The 24,833-nt window shown below is 40.3% G+C and overlaps 3 protein-coding genes across 3 annotated transcripts in view; 2 read left to right on the top strand and 1 right to left on the bottom strand.

The window, feature by feature from the left end:
- The window catches only part of LOC118410349, a 10,514-nt gene extending 850 nt beyond the window's left edge, over positions 1-9,664 (top strand). Inside the window, exons 2-10 of the mRNA XM_035812012.1 lie at positions 78-185; positions 827-879; positions 1,127-1,271; positions 2,434-2,536; positions 3,832-3,938; positions 5,166-5,212; positions 5,885-6,043; positions 7,422-7,516; positions 8,742-9,664. Of these exons, the coding sequence (XP_035667905.1) occupies positions 78-185; positions 827-879; positions 1,127-1,271; positions 2,434-2,536; positions 3,832-3,938; positions 5,166-5,212; positions 5,885-6,043; positions 7,422-7,516; positions 8,742-8,844 (920 nt within the window). The 3' untranslated portion in view covers positions 8,845-9,664. The remainder of the gene's footprint in view (positions 1-77; positions 186-826; positions 880-1,126; positions 1,272-2,433; positions 2,537-3,831; positions 3,939-5,165; positions 5,213-5,884; positions 6,044-7,421; positions 7,517-8,741) is intronic.
- Positions 9,665-11,995: 2,331 nt separating this feature from the next.
- On the bottom strand, positions 11,996-22,026 carry LOC118410277. The gene is made up of 4 exons (XM_035811837.1): positions 21,922-22,026; positions 13,773-14,577; positions 12,859-12,987; positions 11,996-12,493 (listed from the first exon to the last, which is right to left on the bottom strand). Exons 2-4 carry the CDS (start codon positions 14,516-14,518, stop codon positions 12,280-12,282), a joined length of 1,089 nt encoding a protein of 362 aa, XP_035667730.1. The 5' UTR covers positions 14,519-14,577; positions 21,922-22,026; the 3' UTR covers positions 11,996-12,279.
- LOC118431383 (pollen-specific leucine-rich repeat extensin-like protein 3) lies at positions 14,848-15,474 on the top strand. The gene has a single exon (XM_035842539.1). It carries the CDS (start codon positions 14,848-14,850, stop codon positions 15,472-15,474), a length of 627 nt encoding a protein of 208 aa, XP_035698432.1.
- Positions 22,027-24,833: the final 2,807 nt, after the last annotated feature.

The following is a 24,833-nucleotide window of genomic DNA, read 5'->3' as shown; positions in this document are numbered from 1 at the left end:
TTTAAGGACTTATACTAGTAGATAGACTTCTTTCCAGTGATAAATTCATGTTTTTTTTTCTGCCATTTTCACTGCAGGTACCAAAGTGGTGCTGACCCGAGCGTTAGCGTGCCTGCTGTCTGCCCTGATGGAGACAGTACAGACCATACCTACTGCAGTACAGCTCTTCTGTAAACAACTGCAAGGTAGGCAGTGCAGACAGGATATCTATAATGGACCAAGGACATCATGCAGGGCTCGAAATACTTTTTTCTGCATACCTGCACTGGTGCAGGTAACATGATTGAAAATTACCTGCACCAGACAAATTTTACCTGCACTACTCTGAATTCTAGGAAGTATGAATCATACTAAAATTGTTCAGTAACCATTGCTATTTTTTCTTTTATACTCTTTAGGTGCTAACAGTCAATGTAGCTAATAACAATCCATATAAACCTACATCAAAGGACATTTATGTATAAAACCCAGTACTTGGACCAGTGCAGGTTAGGTGCAGGTAGACACCAAAAATACATGCACAGCTCCAATTTTACCTGCACTAGCCTGCATATGCAGGTGGTATTTCGAGCCCTGTCATGGTACAAGACCTATTTGCATGGGCCAGTGTTGTCCCAAGGACCTGTCCCTCCATCCTATTTCAATCAGTCCATCAAAAAAGCTGAATTTTGAATATTACATATTAAACTTGATGAAAAATATAATTTTGTCAAATAGACTTTAGATTTTACTGTTGATTGAAACATTTGACTGGTCAGGAATGTGTTGAAAAGTAGCATGTTAACAGTGCTGTAATCTATACTTTGTATGACATTCTATATTCCAGACAAGCTGACTGAGAAGGAGATTCAGACAGCTCACAGTAGTGTAGGGTTACAGGTACGTGGATTCTATCAATTATTATTATTACATTGTACTTAAGTATTTAATATGATACTAAACTACAAGTCTTGCGGGCAATTATTTCTTTGAGACATCACATATGTTACCCTTGTGTTGCATGTCAGTGTGACTTCAAGGGAGAATTGGATCAAAATTCGCAAATTCGCCACATTTATTTGTCAGCAACAGGTACAGTCTAGATACCTGCTTTTTACAATCATCTTACCTTTGTTGCTGTGTACAGCTGCTTGCAGGTGCGGTGTACCTGGCTTTACATGACCAGACCCAGCTGGAACAGTGGGCAGGGCACACCATGAAACAGACTATCAAGGACAACCTGTCACTACTGGGGCTGTGTGCTTATCATGTACTAACTGCCACTGTAGCAAGTAAGTAACATTACTAGTAAGAGTAATTGTACAGTTACATACTATTAGTCTACAATAATGCAGCTTTGACTAGAGTACTGTAAATGCATTTAAGTTTGCGGGGATTTAAGTTCGCGGTAGCGGGGAACAGGACTTTTCGAGGTGGTTTTAATTTCGCGTTAACACCATAGACTGCAGTCTAATACCATACTAGAAAAATGTTGGCGGTGGTTTTAAGTTTGCGGTGAAGTGGTCACCGCGAAAACCGCGAAGATTAATCCACCGCGAACATTTCTGCATTTACAGTAAACTACTATACAATGTAGTTTACTAGTCACAGGTATAATTACATCTACAGCTTACTATTAGTCTACAACGTACTAGCTAAAAAAAAGCTGGGACTCTGTGTCTTTCATTTCCACACTCTGGCATTGTGTCAAGTAAGATACAGTCACAGTTACTGTAGAGTTTAGTAAGTCTACAAATTTAATATAGCTGTGACTTTAAAGTAAACACTGTCAGTGGCAAGTGCGTTTTCAGATGGAATATCGCCTGTTAGCATTAAACTTTGATGCTTTTTTGCACAACCCCAAGGTCTACGTAGGATACTCCAAGTACAATTTTGTTTTAGAATATATGCTACATGCTGGTTTGTTCAGCACCAGGGACATGGATGTTGTTTTCAGCATCAGGGGCAGGGAAGGTTTATTCAGCACCAGGAACAGGGATGGTGTGTTCAGAACCAGGACAGGGATGGTGTGTTCAGCACCAGGAAAGGGATGGTGTGTTCAGCACCAGGGACAGGGATGTTGTTTTCAGCACCAGGGACAGGGATGGTGTGTTCAGTACCAGAGACAGGGATGTTGTTTTCAGTACCAGGGACATGGATGTTGTTTACAGCACCAGGGACAGGGATTGTGTTTTAAGTACCAGGGACAGGGGTGTTGTTTTCAGCACCAGGGACAGGGATGTTGTGTTCAGCACCAGGGCAGGGATGGTGTGTTCAGGGACAGGGATGTTGTTTTCAGCACCAGGGACAGGGATGTTGTATTCAGCACCAGGGACAGTGATGGTGTGTTCAGCACCAGGGACAGGCATGGTGTGTTCAGCACCAGGGACAGGGATGTTGTTTTCAGCACCAGGGACAGGGACAGTATACATTGATTATTGTTTTGACTTCTAGGCAGTAAAGGAAACATGCCTCGTCTTGCCTACACCTTCATGAGGAAACACGGCAGCTGGCTGAGTGAACAGATAGACAACATCGTGGAGTCTGTGTCTAATGTGTAAGTGTCTACATTTCCACATTTGAATTAACAGACAAACAAGGCCTTAAGAAAGGACTTTGGGTTGGGGGGGGGTCTTAATTGAGAAAGATGCACAATTAGAAAGACAACAAAATGACTCAAGGAAATAATTACTCAAGGAAGAAGACAAAAATGCAGAATGAATGTCAAAGTTAAATGGAAGACCGGGTTTTAGAATTATTATTTCTTCGTTACAAAGACATGAAAGAATTACTGTTCAATGGTTTCTTGACATCTCATCATAAAATGATATGTTCATGTAAGATGCAATGTTCAGATTACAAGGAAACTGTGTTCATTCCACTATAAAGGAGGACAAGAAAGTGAAAGGTTGTAATGGATCATAAGGCAGGGCTCGAAATTCATTATTGGGATTAGGTGCACTGGTGCACCCAGCTTAAAAAATTTGGTGCACTAAAAAAGATTTGGGTGCACCACTTAAATGTAAGTAATGACCTAATAATAAAACTTAGTTACAAGCTATGGAATTCTTAAACAAGGACCATGACAGACATTTTTATGATCTTTCTAACTTAGATGTCAAGAATATGTTGTATACTAGTATACTTTGATATCTTTACATACACAAACCCAAGAAAATGTTTGGGTGCACCCTGTGCACCCACAGAAAATTATTGGGTGCACAGCTCCAATTTTGGGTGCACCTGGGTGCACATGCACCCAGTATTTCGAGCCCTGTAATGTATTATTTTACTGCAGTCTGGCTAAATTCAAACAAAATCAGACGTAAACTAAATGCATTTTGTATAATTATGCAAGGTTAGCACAACACTGATACACTTTGAATGAAATTCAGCTATCATAAGTCAGTCTTATATATTATATAATGTCAGGGCTCGAAATACTTTTTTCTGCATACCTGTACAGGTGCAGGTAATTTTCAGTGTTAACACTGAAAATTACCTGCACCAGACAAATTTTACCTGCACCACTCTGAATTTAGGAAGTATGGATCGTACTAAAATTGTTGAGGAACCATTGCTATTTTTTCTTTTATACTTAATAGGTGGTAAAATATATAATAGTCAATGCAGCTAATGACAATCCACATACACGTATACATCATAGGACATTTTTTATGTATAAAACCCAGTACAAGGACCAGTGCAGGTTAGGTGCAGGTAGACATCAGAAATACCTGCACAGCTCCAATTTTACCTGCACTAACCTGCATATGCAGGTGGTATTTCGAGCCCTGAATGTGAACTGTGGCCAGTTCTACAGTGCAAATGTTGTACAATTGTCATTTCCAGGTCTGTAGATGAAGGCTCGAGTGCCGCAGTGCTGGAAGGTGGTAACCTGGAGTTCTTACAACTCTTCATGTCCACACTGGCTCATAAAATTCTACAGGAGCAACAGGGTTAGTTATATTTTCCATGGGTTGCAAGGTTGTATTCATTTCAATTGACATCACAGGGTTCGACAAGTTTTCTAAAATTGACTTGTCCTATCGGGCAAGTACTTAAAAAATTTACTTGCCCGAACCAACTTTTCACTTGCCCCAAATCTAAGTGACATTTTTCTATGTATATTCATGGCCTTCAATGGAATTTTTGTTATTGGCTCTATTTTCTATGTTTACTTAACCAATGCTTGATGTCATGACTTTGAAAAGTAGCAAGTACATCAAAATCTCACTCAATGGAGAAAAGCTACATGTAACTTGTCCGATCGGGCAAGTGAGGAAGGACATGCACTTGCCCAATTGGCATTTTCACTTGTCCGGGACTATAGGGCTAGTGGACTTGTTTATCCCTGCATCATATACTTTCTTATTGTACAAAACATTACTTGTGTTACGACTTGAGGCATTTTAATCAGGTCACTTAAAATTCAAACATAAAAGGGAATACAATCAATGACATATTATCAGGGGTGCCTAAGCACTTGCACGAACCCTATGAAATTTGTACGAATATTACGTGATACACACGAATCACTATGCAAAACGCACAAATATTATGAAATTTGCACGAATCACTATGCAAAAACGCACAAATATTATGAAATTCGCACGAATCACTATGTGATTCACACGAACCTTATGAGATTTGCACGATCCTTATGCGAAATTGCGCAACCACTGCCGGGGTCACGTGACAGACGGAGCGGGATTTTCAAGATGGCGGCTTCGATCGGCGGCGACGGAAAATACGATGTAACACGCCTAAATGAAGCAAAACAGTAGCTCACAGGCTATCAAATACATGTTTGCGACAGTAAATGTCCATTCCATGCCTTGAAATGTAAATATCACGGGTAGAAATGCTCAAAATCATGCCTCCTCCCGGCCGCCGTTTTTGCATAAGGATCGTGCAAATCTCATAAGGTTCGTGTGAATCACGTAGTGATTCGTACGAATTTCATAATATTCGTGCGTTTTTGCATAGTGATTCGTGCGAATTTCATAATATTTGTGCGTTTTCGCATAGTGATTCGTGTGTATCACATAATATTCGTACGAATTTCATAGGGTTCGTGCAAGTGCTTAGGCACCCCTGATAATGGTAATTTGCTATACTGTCTTCATGTTCTGCTTTAGGATAGCTTCTGTACATCATTTTTTATTCACCTTCTTTTTTTACAGGGAAGAACAACCTCACCCATTTGTTCCATGTCATCAAAGGAAACCAGGTATTGGTCAACAATTACATCTTATAATATTATAACTCTAACAAACTTCCAGTCCCAAAATCGTTATTTGCGGCATTAGAAACAATTTTTTTTATAAATGTATTTTCATTTTATTCCGCATCAAGCTACATGTGTATAATTATGGTAACACAAAACATTTCTCATTTGCTGTAACTAACTGAACTAGAAAGGTAATATTTGCAAGCAAATACAGAATGTTACCTTCACATGTTGTAGTCTAACTCTGGCAACTGTTTTGATCATTCTTATTTGAACACATTTCTAAATGTAGTGACTCGAGCCCCTCTAGATCTGACATTTGCTACATTAGGTAACCGAACACCACATGGTGCCTGCTACTTTATCGGTTACCATGGTGACAGCCGTCTGGTCCAGGTCGTTGACCTTATTTGTGCAGAGAAGAAGAAACAAAGCAAAAACAGATACATGTATGTTCCCTTCTGTGAAGGTAACATAATAAAAGCATTGAGTGAGCATAGCAAATAAGACCTACATGTAGTTATTTTCTATCACCCATAACTAAATAATTATGCTTTATGCTTAAAATGCACTTAATCATTGTTCATTTACATTGTAGGCTTAGGCTAAGAAGTTGCAATAGACTTACAAATGTATGTTTTCAACAGTTCTTTATTTCTCCAAACCTTGCAGCAATGGTTCCAAGTGCAGTTGGGGATCCCACCAATGCTGGGTAAAGATGACCTCCCTCAGGTCATGCCCTTTGAACCCAACCCTGGTTCAAAGGAGCAGGTCATGACCTTCGACCCGCTGCAGGAGTTCAACAGCATAGGGGACTGTAACATCGACCAGGTATGTTGGCAACAACAGCTGTCAATGAACTGCAGGGTAAAATCACTTGTATACACATCACTAGTAAGACCTAACCTTGAATATGCCGCTACAGTATGGAACCCGTATACAAAGAAAGACAAAGATAAACTTGAAAGGGTACAGAACCAAGCTGCCCGATTCTGCACAAACAACTATAACAGGGATTCTAGTGTTACCAAAATGAAAACAGATTTGCAGTGGATTTCACTTGAAGACAGAAGGAAAATGTCCAGACTTTCCATGATAAGTATCTAATACCAGCTCAAAAAAGAACAAGAAACAGTCATGCCTTCAAATACCAGAGTTTCCAACCTAGGATTGATGTGTTCAAAAATTTGTACTTTCCCAGAACTATCGTAGAGTGGAACTTGTTATCACCAAGTACATCTTCTCTCTGTAGTTTTAAAGAACGCTTGCAGATAGATGTGCAAAAGTTAGGGGTAACGAGTCATTCGGTGTAATATAACCAGCTGCTGCCGCGCCGTGTGCCTGCGAATCTGGTGTGTTACGCCGAAGGGCGGTTATACCGGCTATATAGATACAGATACAGACAGATGCAGGAAGTGTAATGCTCCTGGCCATTGGGATCCAGGAGGAGGTGCACATCCAAGCATATCATTTTATTTTTCAACCTAAACTTAACCTTGAAATCGCACTCTTTGTCATTAGTCGTGCCTTTTCTAAATATATATAATTGCAGTGGAGGAAGAAAGATGATGTAGAAATGATGATATGGATACCGATGATGATGATGTTGTTGATAACCATGATGATAATGTTGATGATGACATTGTTGAAAATGATGACATAATGTTGCTTATGCTGCTGATATTTATGATGATGATAATGTTGTTGATGATGATGATATTACTGCTGCTTCTCATGATATTTATGTCTAATTATGATTATGACGCAGGGCTCTAGCCAGCGTCCGTTTTCCCGTCAATTGCCGGAAATTTGCTGCATGTGACGGAAAGATTTTTAAACCAATCCGTCAACCTTGACGGACAAAAATCTGATAAAAGCTCCTTGGTGGAAGCTACAGGCGGCTTGGGGACGCCGTCCACTGCCGTAAAAGCCACACACAGTTTGTTTTGCTATTGTTATGATTGTTGACAATGTGTGTCGGTGCCCTTTCGCATACGATAATCTCATTAAAACCAGTTTTTTAAGGTCTCAGTTCAGTCTCTCTTACTCCTGGAATAGTGTTTTCGCGACAATGGGAATTGGCTGACGAAAAAAAATTTCGAGCTGGCTACAGCCTTGTTATGACGATATTGATGATGATGATGTTGTTAATCCTGATGATACTGATGAATCAGATGTTGATCACTGACAGATAAAAATGTTGTTTCAGAACTTCCTGTTAGAGTTTCCCTGGGACTGGGCTGAACTGCTACAGAGTGACCTGGGACTGAGTGAGCTGGGTTTCACCACCCTTCTGCAGCACAGGTCCGTCATGAAGTTTATTCTCCCCTCAAAGGGGCATTCCACTCCAGAAGGGAGTGTTATTTTCCAATAGATAATGTATCAATGAATACATGATCAGCCAACCTTTTGTGGAATTCCACTTGTGACGAATTACGCAACGTGTGTTTGTAAAACAATATGACACACTCACTAAACCCATGCAGACCCTACCAATGTATTTGCTATACGTGTAGACACTTCCTTTATCGAGAATATTTTCGGCATAAATGAGGGGCGCTTAGCACACCAAGAAGGTCAATTGTTCACAAGATATCAAAGAACACATAACAAGATGTGTTTTTCTTAGCGCCCCTGAAATTAGCTTTGTAACTCAACTTAAGTCAGGCGTTGTCAGGCACATAGTATTCAGCCATAGGCTGAGATTGATCAATTTAATTAGAGGGTACTTGAGGAGTTTTGTAGAAGACTGAATGCTTTTTGATGCACGTGGGGCTAATGGCTTCTCTATCGTATAATGGTAAGTAGCATATATTTGTCACTTCTACAATTAATATATATCGGAAAATAAGTGTCCCGTCTGGAGTGGAATGCCCCTTCAACAAATGGAATACAATTTGTCTCTATGGTGCCCATTCAAGGTTCCAATAGAATCTAAGCATCAAAATTCATCTGTGTTGGTATGATTTTAAATTTTACATCCGATATGTAGCTAATACTTTGAAGAAATTGGTACATAACCAAAAATTATGGCTGACTTTATCTGCCTTGTTCATGCATGGAATGAACAAGGCAGACAAAGTGAGGTGACATATATAAGAGACACCTAACTGCTGAGACGGGGGACGACACAGGCTATCTTTTACTGTTACTGTGGTTACGTGTCTCTGTTGGCTCTATACAATGTACACGTCTATCATTATTAAATTTTGTATCTTTCAATTAGCTTCCGGTAACCAATTTGCATATACATTTTCATTAACATAACCATTCTTCTAGATACCCAAAAGACTTAGAAGATCAGTTTTAAGGGCATTCTTGGGAATGTCCCGAACAGCTGCATGAGTGTGATATCTGTATACAGATAGTGTGCATACAAATATACCTCTGATGGATCACTGAATGAGATGCTGCATTAATTTTGTAGATTTGAAGGTACCTAGAACTACTGTGACAGTTGACATTATATGCATTGTATCTAGAGAATGAAATAAACCGGTTTACAACTGTTACTTACCATCCCACACAGGTGTGACATGACAGACGAGTCATGCCTAGACACAGACAAGGAGAAGAGACACGTTGCAACACTGAAGGCCAAGTTTGGGCTGGAGCTGACTTCCTCTGTGTGACAACAGGGTACCTGGATCATGGTGTAGTCTGCAGGTTTATAAGCATCCCTTTCTGTTCACCACATGTGGGGTCGTTTTTTTATTCGGTTTTGCCACATTTTGTGGAAGGATTGGCATAACAGGAGACTATCACCTAGGTTTGCAAGATGCCAACCCGGAGACCAGACCGTAAGGTTTGATCCACTCACACCGGGAAGGACCCTAACTCTTTTCGAGCAGTGTGGTGGGATCTTTAGCATGCTCGAGGTGTAGCTCTTCCCAAACACAGGACGGTCTTTTAAGTTAACATCCTATCCGAGGGATGGCCCTAGCCGAAGCTACTTTTTTTCACCTGAGTGAAGTGATGAAAGTCGTGCAAAGTGCCTTTCCCAAGGGCACAGGATCGATGACATGGCAGGTTTCGAATTCGGGATCTCTTGGGCCTGAGCCCAAAGTGCCTCCGATCCTGCCACACGATCTGACATAAGTTTGACGAAACTGCAGGGTGTTTAACCTAGAAGCCAGAGGTCCAGGGTTCAAATCCTAGCAAGCAATCTATCTTGTGTTCTCGGGAAGGTCACTCCACCTGGGTGTAAAAATGGGTACCAAATACCGAATGTGCAATATGACACAGCTGTTATATGTTACAAAGACTGTATATTTTACAATTTCCGTGTGAATTTATAGATGTATTATATTCAGATATATAATATTGTGTGTTTGAGCTTTTTTTGTCTTTTAACGTTGGACTGCACGGGTAGTCAAACAACCTAGTAGGTGTTTGTGACCACATCTTTAAGCAGTGACACCTATGCTTCAGTACAATGTGAACTGTCCAGACGAAAGTGACAGTCACTAAGATTTCCATCATTGCATGAATAAAAGAATTTGGTTGTGTACACAGATTCTTGTCATTCAGCTGACTATGTTTCTGTTTTAAAATTGTTGAGTCACACTTGGATCAGGGGTGCCTAAGCATTTGCACGAACCCTATGAAATTCGTACGAATATTATGTGATACACACGAATCACTATGCAAGAACGCACGAATATTATGAAATTCGCACGAATCACTATGTGATTCACACGAACCTTATGAGATTTGCACGATCCTTATGCGAAATTGCGCAACCACTGCCGGGGTCACGTGACAGACGGGGCGGGATTTTCAAGATGGCGGCTTCGATCGGCGGCGACGGAAAATACGATGTAACACGCCGAAATGAAGCAAAACAGTAGCTCACAGGCTATCAAATACATCTTTGCGACGGTAAATGTCCATTCCATATGAAATATAAATATCACGGGTAGAAACGTTCAAATCATGCCTCCTCCCGGCCGCCGTTTTTGCATAAGGATCGTGCAAATCTCATAAGGTTCGTGTGAATCACATAGTGATTCGTGCGAATTTCATAATATTCGTGCGTTTTTGCATAGTGATTCGTGCGAATTTCATAATATTCGTGCGTTTTCGCATAGTGATTCGTGTGTATCACATAATATTCGTACGAATTTCATAGGGTTCGTGCACATGCTTAGGCACCCCTGTGGATTGAGTGACATCCACAGTAGTGGTAGAATGTTGCATCGGATCAGTTTCATGTTGAATATGAAGAGCGTCAAGTGATGACAGCCGTATTTTACCCGTGTGCCCTACCAAAACTTCAAGCCCACAAAGTAATCAGCAACAAGGATATTTAAACTTTCTCCTAAATTTTCTCCAGTACCAAGGTCAATTTATTTAACAGGTGCTCAAAATCTACCTACTAGTACCCACCTGCAGCTGCTAAATAGCATCCCAATCCATGCATCCAGCAGAACTAGAGATATACTCCACAACATCATTCAGTGTGGTAGATTGGTATCACTTACCAAGTTGGCAACCATACTCATAACTTCCATATTGGTGCCACTTTCACAACTATCCAACAAGTTTCACCTCTACAACTGCAGTCATGGCTACCTCACTAGTGCCACCTCTACAAGTACAATAATTATTAGGCTACAACACAACATATTTGCTCATTTTAGTAATATTTCGTCATGTTTACCATCTCAAAAAAAAAGAAGAAAAAACTTCTTTTTTTTTCAGAAATCAGGCAAAAATTAATGAGCGCGTGGATGTCATCCATAAAATTTACTTGCTGTGGCCTAATTAACAAGACGAAATCTATAGTAATAATAACATAAAACCTACACCTTTGGGAGTAGTTTATTTGCATCATCCTTATACATTCAATGTGCCTAAAGCTACTGAATAACGGAGAAGTTAAAATGTCTGGTTTTCTTTAATCAACGGTTATGCATGAATATAACGTTAGTTCACCTTTATTCGCGGTGTGACCAATATCCGTTGTGTTGATTAGAAGTGTATTTAGGGATATCAAGTCAACGGACGATAATTTCAAATTGTACAATTGTCGAAATAGTGCAGCCTGAAACCACCGTCCGTCGACTTGATATCCCTGAATACCTTGTTCTTAAAAAGAACGGATATAGGTTACAGTTGTGGAAAAAGGTGAACTAGCGTTAATATTTACCAACTATAATATTATTGTGTGTATTAACAGCTAAAAGGCAATTACATGTTCATTTTATATACACTGAACAGCTATAAAGTTTATGCACAGATGTTATATATTCAAAGGCTAAAAACATCTTCTACGGTTTTTTAAAAGCTATGATATTTAAAAAAAACTACCGCAAAATTACTAAAAAATGTTTTAAACATAAAAGACCTGTAAGAAAATAGCAAATAACACGTGATAAGAGGTCGACCATATCAAACAAAAATTTAAAGAGTGGAGCAAATTTTCAAATCCACTCGACATTATATTGAGCTAAATTTTCGCGCATGGCGTTATGCTGTTGTTATCTTTCTGTGAATGTTTCAGGTATTAAAACATTGTGGTAGAAGGTCTTGGAAGCAGACAATTGATAAACATGATAAACACCAATCTGCCACACACCAATGGTGAAACTATATATCCGTGAATAGTTTCATCATGTTGGTAAATCACTGAATAAAGAGACTCTTTTTACACGACCAATGCTTTATTCTCATCGACGTTTCGGTGACCGTCTGTCACCTTCTTCAGGGCATTTTCTGCAAATTCTGACTGGTTCACAATGTACTGCAGGACAGGTGTCGCTGCTCACAGTTCAGATGCAGTCACACGACAATTATTTACAAATGTACAGGCAGCTTTATGCAAAATATGTACAATGCGGTCCCAAACGCAAAGGGGTGTAACCGCATAAGCTGCCTGTACATATGTAAATAGTTTTTGTATGTAAATACGTTTTTTGACCGAATCTGAACTGTGAGCAGCGACACCTGTCCTGCAGTACGATGTGAACCAGTCAGAATTGCCCTGAAGAAGGTGACAGACGGTCACCGAAACGTCGGTGAGAATAAAGCATTGGTCGTGTAAAAAGAGTCTCTTTATTCTGTATCTAGTACATGACGCTAGCGGTCACCACATCCGCCATTTTGGGGTCGATGTTCTTCAGTTCCCGGTACAGGTCCTGGTAGAACGGCTTGTTGATGGAGCGAAGGGTGTTGGGTGCTAGGGGGTTCAGGTTGGGCTGGGTGATCAGGACACGGAACACACTGGTGTTGAAGGCCTGGTAGGTGTTACAGTTTTTGTCCCACGGGTGTAGAGAGAACCTGGGAGAACAGTGACATGATCCGTCAGCCCATTCCCGAGTTATTCCCCTCCGAATGGATCATGTAACAACGCAGGCGGGGAAAAATTCATGAAGAATTCCAGGATTTTTTGCCAATCGGACATATACAGGCAGCTTTATCCAAAATATTTACAATGTGGTCCTAAACACAAAGGAGTGTAACCGTATTGTAAATATTTTGCATCAAGCTGCCTGTACGTCTGTAGATACTTTACGTTTTTTGACCGCATCTGAACTGTGAGCAGCGACACCTGCCCTGCAGTACGATGTGAACCAACCTCTTAGGCTAGCCTCTGAGGCGTCGCCAAAAAAGAGGTTTATGATAATAAATCGTGAGTACCTCACCTTAGGTACGACCACTCGCTGATGCCATGATGGTCCACGCTGTGCACAATGGTGTGGTTAAACAGAGCGTCCAGCAACTTCGGGGCGATGTCGTGGCGCTCCATGACGCTCTGTAGCGCCAGCCGCGATCTGTAAAGAAGGGGAGAAAAGTAGGGAGTATTTAGCTACCCTCCATAGCAGGCTCTCTATGGGCTTTTTTGGCACTTTTTGTACTGGGTCGCTGATTGCTGGCCTCTCTCATAGCCGCCCATCCATAGCAGGCTCTCTATGGGCTTTTTTGGCACTTTTCGTACTGGGTCGCCGATGCGTCGCCGATTGCTGGCCTCTCTCGTACAAAAAACCCCATAGAGAGCCTGCTATGGGGGCTGGTATTTAGCACTCTCAAAATCCATTCCAAGTCATGTCAACCAGTCTTCCCAGAAAATATGTAGAGCGGGTTTAATTTGTCTCATTGTTGGGAAGTTTGGGTTGTTTTTCAGGGTAAGCAAATGTAAGTCCATGAAGGGTTTTTGGGTAGTTAACTATTTTTCTGTCGCATGTACCATTATAATGACCTGTTTCCAATGGAAAAATGAAAAAAAATAAACCCTTTCCAGATTAGGCTTTTTTGGCATTCCCTGCCCCCCCCCCCCCCCCGGATAGGCTTTATATATAAGAAACTCAAACCTTTGTAATATGCTTGTGTGTGCTCTCTCGGAAACTCAAACGCCAGAGCTACTATTTCGAAGAACTACTTTTGGCTCCAATCGTGTAAAGAATCTTTTTAACTTTAACTTAACAAGTTTTAGCCTGTTGTGCCTTGGTCGCTCCCCAGAGGTACGCTTCCACCAAGTATTGGCAGGAAGCGTACCTCAGGGGAGCGACCAAAGCACAATACGGCTGGATTCCAGGCTAAACAATTTTAACTTCACAACCTGAACAATTTGCCGGCAAAGCTGTCCTTCCCGTGTGAGTTCCAGCGGCGCACGGCTTGGTGCCCTTCCAGTGCACTCATGTTCCTGCTCTCCTTCACTACACTCTCTCTGATGCAGACGCCTCCGTAGCCGAGGTATCGGGACATGTTCCCGCCCCACTCCAGCACACTCAGCGACGAATGGAGAAGCTCGTAATGTAACGGAATGGAAGTGTAGCTCGACTCTTGAAGAGTGTGTACATCGTTATCCACGATGTGTCGGACCAGGCTATTGGAGAACAGATGCGACTTGGTGTGCATGGAGTAAATATGATAGAAGTAGATGGTCGAAAAGATTTCACATCTGTTGGTGACGTCAACCCCGTTGCGAGTGAAGTTCAAAACCTGGACGCCATTTTTTCCTGTCTTGTACCTCAGTGACATGTTGTTCAGCTTGTATCCTCTGGAAGCACGCAACTTACAATCACAAACTGTTACTTCATATTCGCCCGACTTGCCGTCTGTTGCAGGGCGAATCAGCATAGCCATGGTCGTATTCTCTATGTAGCCAACAATGTCGCGGTCTTTTGGAGTGCGTAAGACGAACAGAAGGTAGAGAGAGTAGAGGATTGCGTATATCCACCTTATGTAGTACATGGGGCTCTGCAGGAGGTAGTGACGTCGGAAGATGTGCTGAACACTTGGGGTGCACTCACAGTCGTCGATACGGGGGAGAATTGGAGAGGATGTCTTCGTCGAACTCATCATCTTTATCTTGTCAATTTGAACTAGTCCGGTTGTGAGAGGCACTCGTCGATAGAGCGTACCTAAATAAATACAGCACCAAGATGTCAAAATAATAGAAACATTCTGGATACAATACCTCACTAGGTGTACGTAATGGATATATGTACGTGCCCAATACCTCACTATATGTACGTATATAGTGCTATGGATTTTGAACAGCCTAAATAAGCTTTTTACATAGTAACAGGAATGGAATTCGCGTTCTAGCTGCTAATATCAAGCGAACAACCAACCCTCTCTTAGGCCTGGGTCAGTACACGGGCAGGAAGAATCAGCCTGCATTGAACACAATGCCAAGCTCTCAGTACCGGACATACAGAGACGCTGTGATCGGAGTACCGACTGATAAGACTAGTGCTCCTCCTACTCAACACGGGAACAATTCTCGCCCGTCTCCACACACACAACCAGCACGGGATCGGGGACAACAATCACACATTGGGCCCGCCCCAACATCGGGACAAGACCGATCACCTACTTCAACCCATGCGCTAGATGCTGGGCGAGAACATAATGCAAATGCGCACAGGAGACCACCAGCCGATAACCCACCTAACATTTCAGCTGGTCCTACTTCAGAGAGACTCGAACACTTCTCCAGTACACCATGGAACAGTAACCCTCCCCCTCGCCAAGGACCCGCGGCCCCAAGTTCATCTAAAGCTCCGATGGGACATCCAGTGAACTCGTCCAGAAGCCCAATAGGGCACTGGAGTCAGCCGCCACCCATCCCAAGTCGTCTCTCCGGACCCTGGGGCCCGCCCATCTTCAACCAACCGGCCGGCCCGTGGGGATTCTCCCCGGTGAACACTCCTGTCCTTACCCCGCCCGGCCAGTCTCAGCCTCCACGGATGAACCCACCGCCCTGGTCCTGGCATCCTAACATGATGTGGCCTCCGATGTTCCCGGTGTGGTAGGACTTCTATACTTAGTCATACAGTCTGTACATTTCGATTAGAAAGACTGTATCCGAGACTACTGCATTAGTCAAAGCTAAGCTATTTGTAGATACACAGTGATACTAGTATTTAGTTACGTTGGTAGTCATTTTTAGTTTAAGAAATATACAAAATGATTTAGACGTACATATATGTATTTTTTGTTGTTGTAGTTGTTGTTGATCAATTTTGATTGATTGTTTACTTAGTTTACATTTATCTAAGCTTACCTCAAATTCTCATGTTAAAGCTAGTAAGGTCCTGTGAGACATTGTGGATCGGACCGTAAAGACACAATTTTTTCTTCTTTTTCCCATTTCATTTAACTCATCCTTGGATATGAAAGCATTTTCTGGAGGCAACATGAACTTTTGTTTCTGGAATGTCCACGGGCTGGGTTCAAAATTAGAGGATTTAGATTTCTTGTATAAAATTGACAAATTTGACTTTATCTCGCTTCTGGAAACGTGGAGTACTGAAAAAACAAAAATTAACATACCAAACTACAGTTCTTTTCAACTGCATAGAAAGAAGAGTAAACGAGCAAAACGCTCATCAGGGGGCATCATTTTCTTTTTCAAAGAACAATACAAAGCTTTTGTTACAAAATTACCATCAAAATCAACAGATTTGCTTTGGGTTCAGATAGATCGCAAATTACTAGGATTAGACAAAGATCTTTTTATTTGTTCAGTTTATATCAGTCCTAGTGCATCCACAACGCACAAACACACAGAAAACCATGTAATAGAAATTTTAGAGGAAGAGATATGTAAATACAGTTCTCAGGGTTTCATCCTACTAGGCGGTGACCTAAATTCTCGTCTAGGAAATTTACAAGATTTCGTTGAAGATGACACTTTCTGTGATAATCACCCGAATAACTTCTCAAACATTACATTAGATAGACAACACATGGATCAAGCTCCCCCCAACAAGTTTGGCAGATTTGTGGCTGATTTATGTATTCAAGGAAATCTTAAAATTCTTAACGGCAGAATAGCCGGTGATCTACAAGGAAAATTCACGTGTCATCAGCCAAACGGTAGCAGCACTGTTGATTATGTAATATGCAACCAACCGCTTCTAGAACACATTTTATTTTTTCGAGTTAACCCCCTAACCACATTCTCTGATCACTGCATGTTATCTGTTGTCTTACGTACAAAATCCTCAAATCACCCTGCCAAAGAGAAACAGATAAGTGGAAACAGCAAACCTCTCTCTAAAAGATTCCATTGGAATGAAACCTCTGCACAAAAGTTTTTTCAATCCCTCAGCCAACCACACATTATAGATAGACTTAATAACCTTTCACTTAGAGGAACCAAAAGCGCAGCCCACGACATTGAAAACTACGTCTCGGATCTCAGCTCAGTATTAAGAGATGTCGGTTACAAATCATTGTGTTTAAAGATTAATAGAAAACGGCCAAGGAAAATAAAAAACAAGAAATGGTTTGACAAAAGCTGTTGTGAAATGAAACGGGAGCTAAAAAATCTGGCATCTTTACTCGAGAAAAATCCACAGAACTCAGACGTGAGAGGAAGGTTTTTTAAAAGGAAAAAAGAATATAGAAAACTATTAAAAAAAAAGAAACGAGACTTTCATCAACAAATCGTTAACCAACTGTCCTCTTTGAGGGAAGAAAACCCAAACGCGTTTTGGAACTTATTGAAGAAACTGAAGTCAGAGAAAACACAAGAGCCAAGTTCTCAAATAACGGATGAGGCGTGGTTAAAACATTTTAATAGAATAGACAAATCTTCCATCAGTGACTCAGAAACTTCAACTAATAACTCAACAAATGTTCAAACTCATTTTCCCTCCCCTCTCCCTCCTACAGAGAATTCCTTTTTGGACTCTCTGATATCAGCTAAGGAACTGGATATAGCCATCTCCAAACTAAAAAACAGCAAATCTAGTGGTAGTGATATGATTACAAATGAAATGCTGAAGTGTGGTAAACCAATCCTACAAAAAACACTGCTTCATCTCTTCAATTCATGTTTGCAAAACGGATACTTTCCCAAAGAATGGTCACTTAGTCATATAGTACCAATACACAAGTCAGGTGATACCTCAGTCCCAGACAACTATCGGGGTATCTCCATTATGAGTTGTCTGGGGAAATTATTCTCGTCCATTTTGAATACTCGTCTTGTGAACTATGCGGAACAGAACAGCCTTTTTAAACCTCAACAGGCCGGTTTTAGAAAAAACTATAGAACGTCTGATAATCTTTTCGTATTAACTACTTTAGTAAGCAAATATCTCAGTCAAAATTCACGTCTTTACGCATGCTTTGTTGATTTTAGCAAAGCTTTCGACTCTGTTTGGCGAGAGGGTCTCCTGTTCAAATTAAATAATCTTGGAATAGGAGGAAACTTCCTATCGACCATAAAAGACATGTATTCCAAAACTAATAACTGTATCAAAACCAACAATCGTCTTACCGAAACATTTGTAACTAACTGCGGGGTTCGACAAGGCTGTAATCTGAGTCCAACATTGTTTAATTTGTTCATTAGTGATATAGTATCTGAATTTGATAACTTTTCTAGCAATTCTCCTATTCTGTACAACATGAAAGTGCCATGTCTTTTATATGCCGATGACTTGGTTATCTTCTCAGAATCCCAACAAGGCTTACAGTCCTCCCTACTTAGACTAGAACAATATTGTAAATCATGGAAGCTGAAGGTTAACCTGAAAAAGACAAAGGTTATTGTATTTACAAAGGGAGGCCGCTTACCGAAAGATTGTAGTTTTTTGTTTGATAATAATGCTTTAGAAATAGTAACATCTTATTGTTATCTAGGTATTGTTGTATCCTCAGCTGGCACATTCAAAGCCAACAGCAAATACTTATACAGCAAGGGATTGAAAGCTCTATTTGGAATTAGACAATCATAAGACAAAGCAGACGCACCATTATCAGTTAAAAACAAACTCTTCGACACTTGTGTTAAACCTATTTTGTTATATGGATCTGAAATTTGGAGCTCATTCAAAAGTCCTATATCTTGTCCTATTGAAACAGTGCACTTGAAATTTTGTAAACACTCACTTAATGTTCCGAAAACTGCATCTAACCTTGCTGTACGCGCTGAATTAGGGAGGTATCCTATCCAACTGGAAGCCTCCCTAAACGCCATCAAATATTTCATTAGAATTCAACAGAATGTGCCAGCTGAGAGTCTGCAGGCAGACGCTCTCTTATGTCAGCTTAATCTAGATTCATCAGGTACCAAATGTTGGGCATCTGGTGTTCGCAAAACTTTGGAGGAGTGTGGTTACCCTTTTGTTTGGCAAGCCCGTAAGTCAACAGATCCAAACATATCCCACCTAATTTCTGCAATCCACCAACGACTGAATGATATTTATTTCCAGAATTTTCTAACCAACATTCATAATGATAATAAAGGTTTACGTGCGAAAAACAAACTCCGAACGTACAGACTACTGAAATCCACATACAATGAAGAGCAGTATTTGAAAATCACAAACATTCGGCATAGAACTACCATTGCCAAACTAAGAATCAGTTGCCACCGACTGCGAATTGAATCGGGAAGGCACAGCCGCACTCCTCTAGAACAAAGAATCTGCCAATTTTGTACCTCAAACATGGTAGAAGATGAAGTGCACTTCACTGTTGATTGCGATATGTATGCGAATGATAGAAATACTCTATTTAGTTATATAGAAAGTAGATTCCCTCATTTTAGACACATGAGTAGCACTGACAAGTTTATATTTCTCATGCGTTTTGACAAACCGACAATAGCGAAACCCATACAGTCCTACATTTTCACTATTACCAAGAAGCGAGAAGAAGCCGAACTTTTGTGTTAGACTAGATTTGTGACACTTTTATGTATGTATATATCCTGATTTGTTGTGACCTGTACTTAGCCCGGTTGGGCAAAATTGTACAATAAAGGTCTTCATTCATTATAGTTCACTACGCATGTGCGGGCGAGAGGAACTCTGGGTAATATGTCAAAGGTGACGGACCCATGAGGTCTCATAACACAGTATTTATCCGCGACCCCCGTCCCCAAAAGTAGTTCGCTTGAAAATAGTGCGCCGCAGTACTTGCAAAGGCCGTAGTTATTCTTGCGTGTACAACAGCGAGGTGGAATCTGTGGTGAATGGTAGAGGAATACATCGGTTTTAAAACTGTATAAGTTGGATTACGTTGCTTCTTCGGCCGGCGTTGATTTGCGCCTTGATACTGTTACCGGCACTTCCTGTTCGTCTCTTGCAGTTCCATGACCTCCGCTGGGGGTCAAATCAAAGTGTCTTTTATAGAAAAACGAGCCGGCAAATCTATGCTCATTTTCAGAAATTTTGTAGGTTGTACCCTCAACTTCAACATACTAAATTCTTGTAAATTGTATCTGCACCTTACTATAGGTTTTGAGTCGTCGAACCACCTCACTTTGGGGTCCTTAACCATGTAAATCCCCATAGGCGAAAAACTGTGTTCTGAGACCATGAATGTAAAATTTCCGCCATTTTGCAGGCGCCATTACGTTACCGACATTGTCACTCAAATCTTAACAATGTTCGAGACGAGCCTGTTTACGTCTGTTGGAATGATGGGCGTGCTTTGACATATCACCCATCTGGACTCCTGTCGCTCGCACACAAATATATAAAAGTAGCGGTCTCCTCTCTCAGCACTGGAACACCAGTGCTGAAGTGGTCGCCAGCATTGGAAACCCTCCTGTCAGCACTGGAAACAGAGTGCTGAAACTACAATCAGCACTGAATTTTCAGTTACTAGCAGTTTTCTACCTGTAACTAACCTATTGTTCGTAAAAGAACAACAGCTCTTTACCAGTCACACAAAAAGAGTAGGCGATAGTTGTCTACCCGAACTTCTTATTGTTTGTATAAAAAGACTCTACTTTGCTATTCTACACAAGTAGAATGTGTTGTCCACCTGTAATTATAACTACCTATAGTTATATGTCTACCCTAACTTCTTGTTGTTTGTATAAAAAGACGCTACTTTGCTATTCTACACAAGTAGAATGTGTTGTTCACCTGTAATTATAACTACCTATTGTTTGTATAGTTGATAGTTATCACTCGTAGTGTCAATCTCCGCTAGACAAGGTCTCATGAGTTATTTTTAAAATTATGTATATCGATAACAGCTACAGGCGCATGCTACACGAACATTACGTTCAGCACTCGGACGTTCCAGTGCCTTATAAACGTCAGCACTGAAAGTCCAGAGCTGAAGTTTTTACAGCACTGGTCTTCACAGTGCTGAAAAGTTCACGAGCACTGGTAAATCCAGTGCGGAACCCGCTACTTTTGTATATCAGCACTCGGTTTCTTTCAGAGAGGTTACCACGCACGCGCGGGTGAGAGGAACTCTGGGTAATATGTCAAAGTTGAAGGCCCTCAGACGTCAACAGCCTCGTCTCTACCATTGTTTCGATTTGTGTAACAATGTCCGGAACGTAATGACGCCTGGAAAATGGAATGTTTACGTTCTGGGGGCCTTCAACTTTGACATATCTGTAGTAACAACAATCTGTAGTAATTAGAAAATGTTTGTTTTCATCTAATTAAAAAAAGTTAATTCTTAATAACTACAGATTGTTAGTAGATATCAGTTTGCGCAACACTACGTTTGTAGCTTCCATCATTATGCAACGAAAAACGAAGTTTCATTACAGTGGTATGTACCAAAGTGCTGTATTTTGTCATAGAAAAAATAATATCAGAGGTAATAAAAATGATGACGTCATCAATTTGGCCCCCAAAAAATCAGATTTAGAATTCTTAAATGCCCATCTATCAACATTCGCCATGGCTCCATTCTTTCTTAATTCATTAATAAGAAAACAGTGGAAGGTCAAAATGCCAATTTAGCCAACCGAGGTACCTTAGAGCTCTTCTCACCCGCGCGTGCGTGGTAACTTCTGTGAAAGGGTTTATATGATAATAAGTTTTAGCTTGCAAAGCACTGTTGTTTTACCAAAAATCCAGACCTGTAGAGCATTAGATGATTCAAATTATATAAACTGAATAAATTCGATTGCGAGACGTTTCACAGAGCAGCCGCCATCTTTTGAACCTGACTACTGTAGACAACTTCGACAAATATGCTATACCCAGTGATATGTAAATGAGGCACAAAGGAATTCGATTAGTTTTTATGCTCGTTGCACTAGATTGGCAGTTTTTATGTACTAAATAGCCAATCAAAGATTATATAACAAATATATATGTAGAGAACTGTCCAATTATTCACTGTAACTGATTACAGCCCTATGTTGTCAACAAACGTTTCTGTTGCTGGATTAAAATGTGCAATGTTTTTAGTATTTATAAAACGTCCAAGCTCAATTTATAAGTATAACAATATTAATCAGACCTCTAGGAAATAATCGAACAGACCTGTATCTAAAAGCGTCAGATGGAGCGTCAGTGTGACCCTTTTTCGTCCCAGGATTCCGTCTGCACACTGCGATGTTTAAATCTTATTAAAAGTGTGTGTTCTGAATAAGAACGTTCACCGTTCCGAGTACGCATGTGCAGTGGCAGGGATTATGGGTAATATGTCAAAGGTGAAAATCTCTGAGACAAGTTTGGACATTATGATGCAAATAGAGATATGGCCGAGACAAGACCTATTTCCAAATACAAATCAATCAATCAATTTCTACAACTGGATAAAGAACGGATATTTACTTCTGGACATTTCGATGACATCTATCACTCTTCTTCAGCGTCACTAGAATTTAAAAAAATACAAGTACAGCTAATTAGTAAAACTGGTTGAGCCGCTAACTCGTAAGGCCAGGATCATATGCAAAAGTCACTCAAATGTTGCATAGTTCCCTATGGTCAGACAACACCATAGGGAAAAGTTATTGTCCTTTGTTATGCAAGGCGGGGTCCCATGTACTGCAGAGACGAGAACTAATTTACACGCCAGGGACCTTCATCTTTGCAAGGAGGTTATATCACTGATATAACCCCCTTGATCTTTGACAAATTACTCACAAATCCGGGGAACAGTGGAATTACTTATTTCTCTGACTTTATTGAAATGTAAAGACGTAAAGTATGTCAGCACTTGGACTATGTAAGGCGTTTAGCTCTTACTACTTACTTATAATGCCTCCGGATCCGGGGTTTGTGTATTTAATCATATCCTCCCGAACGTGCTCCTATAAAAATATGTGAACATTCAAAGTACTAAAGCTAGAGTTCCATGACCCCGTACATTCGCCAAATGATTTTACCTTTACTACTTGTGTTTGTCAATAACTATGCAATTGAGTTCCTCATTTGCATAAATTGTATTAGTTGATCATTTCCTCTACCCAGATAACAGACGTACACAATCTATGTTGAAAAAGAAGGCTTTAATCACATTTTCTGATATTTTCGTATGCAAATGAGGTCTTCATTCTAAATGGCATAGTAAGAAAGTCTAGTCATTTACCACAGTGGGATTACAGTATTTTCTCATTAATCATGCAAATTTATTTGCAAGATATTTATCTCTTAACATTCTTCTCTTTCTCAACTACAAATACCACTTGTTGCAATAGTCCTATAATGGAAAAAAGCGGATTTAGACAATTTCCTCAAAATCATACGAATTAGATTCCAATTTGGATAATTACAATGAAATTATATCAAAGTCTACAGTAGCGCAATCAATTATTCACAGGTTTTAGGAAATCTTATCAATTTTAATATGGATAAAGTATTCTGGTAAAGCTTACGGCCCCTTGTCAGAGATTAAGTCCCGTTTTTTCTACTAGTCCAGCGCGTTCGCATGGTTCGCAGTGCTAGTTTGCCTATTTTTTAGGCCAGTTGCACCTGGCGTAATAGACCACGTGACCTTGTTTACGCCGCCATACATGGTGTCAAAACAGTGGGAGTTCCAACATTTGTCGTCTGCTATGCAGTGTGCGAGTATTCTGTGTGAGTGTTATGAGTGACATTAATATTTGGCTGTCATGAGCAACAAACGTCTATCAAATGATGGGAGAACGCTGTGAAGCTATGTCTCGCGTTCGGACCCCTATGATCAGACCAGGCTGCATACCCTGAATTAAAGGACGTTATATGAGATATAACGTCCTTGCTGAAATGTATCCACCGTCTTTTTAGTATCCTAAAGGAAAACAAGTGTATTGGGGGGGGGGTCATGACAGAAAGAACATCCCTTTTGCTTCAAGATAAAAAAAGATCAATCAAAAGATCAATCAAATGATTCGCATCGACAATCGTGGGGGAACGAGGGCATGGCCCCATATGGAAACTTGTGATTTTGAGATCTTGACCCGTTGACTTCCATTTCGTGGGGACATGTTTTTTTCCGGTAGACTAGGTTAAGTTTGATAACATTTCTAGTACCGAAAAATAGACACGGATTTCAGCTTGACTTCAAATATTTCAATTCACCATGAAAATTGGTCCGTCTTTCAGAAAATCGACTGTTTTGCGACCACTTCAGAAACTCGTCCAAACTCGATGTCAAGACTCACGTTGCTCTGCCCGAGTTAATAAGACTGATTGTCATAGCTCAGATTCCTCCATTTGGAAACTTTGGGGGGGGGGGGGCTATTTTGACGGGCGGGCCAATTATTTTAGAGAGGCTTTGTGAATTGATCAACCTTTCTGAATTGATTGGTTCTTCTGAAACGTGTTCTTTCATATATTTTACGATGATTATGAGCCTTTGAATTTTGATTACATTCTTTTGACACAACTGTTTGAGCTGTGTCAAAAGAACGTTGTCAGTAGTGGTCCTTATAATTAGCTCTTCCGATGTTAATCTTTATAAAAGATATAATTAAAGCATATAGTCATACTAAAGTGTTAACATAAATGTACTAGACGTGCAAAACAATACAATACAAAACAGATTTCCCCCAAAAAAATTTATTGAAGCTCTTATAGCAGACAAAAATCACATGTTATTGAATGGATATACAGTGATCGTACACGTAATGGTTTCCAAGCAAAGTAAAAAAAAAATACAGGTGATCAAAGATGTGTTTTAAACACTGTTTTTGCTAACGTACTTAATATTGACTATTTTAAGTCTGTTGTTAAACACATTATGTGTAACCTTTAACATTTCCCTAAGCTAAAAGTATAATACCATCTTATCACCTTAGGCCATGTTGATTTGATTATATGGATGACATCCTCCGGGAACTCCAAAACTGATACGAGCGAGCGAATAAAAAAAAAGTTTGGCCAAAAAAAAAGTTGCTTTCAGTATGAAATCAAAGTGGCCAGGAAGGTTGAACATAGGACTAACACACATAGTATCTCTCTGACCG

Source organism: Branchiostoma floridae, chromosome 2, assembly GCF_000003815.2.
Source record: "Branchiostoma floridae strain S238N-H82 chromosome 2, Bfl_VNyyK, whole genome shotgun sequence".
Classification (NCBI taxonomy): Eukaryota; Metazoa; Chordata; class Leptocardii; order Amphioxiformes; family Branchiostomatidae; genus Branchiostoma; species Branchiostoma floridae.
This window is presented reverse-complemented; position numbering and strand designations above follow the sequence as displayed.

Coding starts and splice junctions, on each gene's coding strand:
- LOC118410277 (XM_035811837.1), bottom strand. CDS start 14,518: ATGATGAGTTCGACGAAGACATCCTCTCCAATTCTCCCCCGTATCGAC. Junction 12,988..13,772: donor TTTGCCGGCAAATTGTTCAG/GTTGTGAAGTTA, acceptor CCTTCTTTACAG/ATCGCGGCTGGCGCTACAGA. Junction 12,494..12,858: donor AGCGAGTGGTCGTACCTAAG/GTGAGGTACTCA, acceptor CTGTTCTCCCAG/GTTCTCTCTACACCCGTGGG.
- LOC118431383 (XM_035842539.1), top strand. CDS start 14,848: ATGCCAAGCTCTCAGTACCGGACATACAGAGACGCTGTGATCGGAGTA.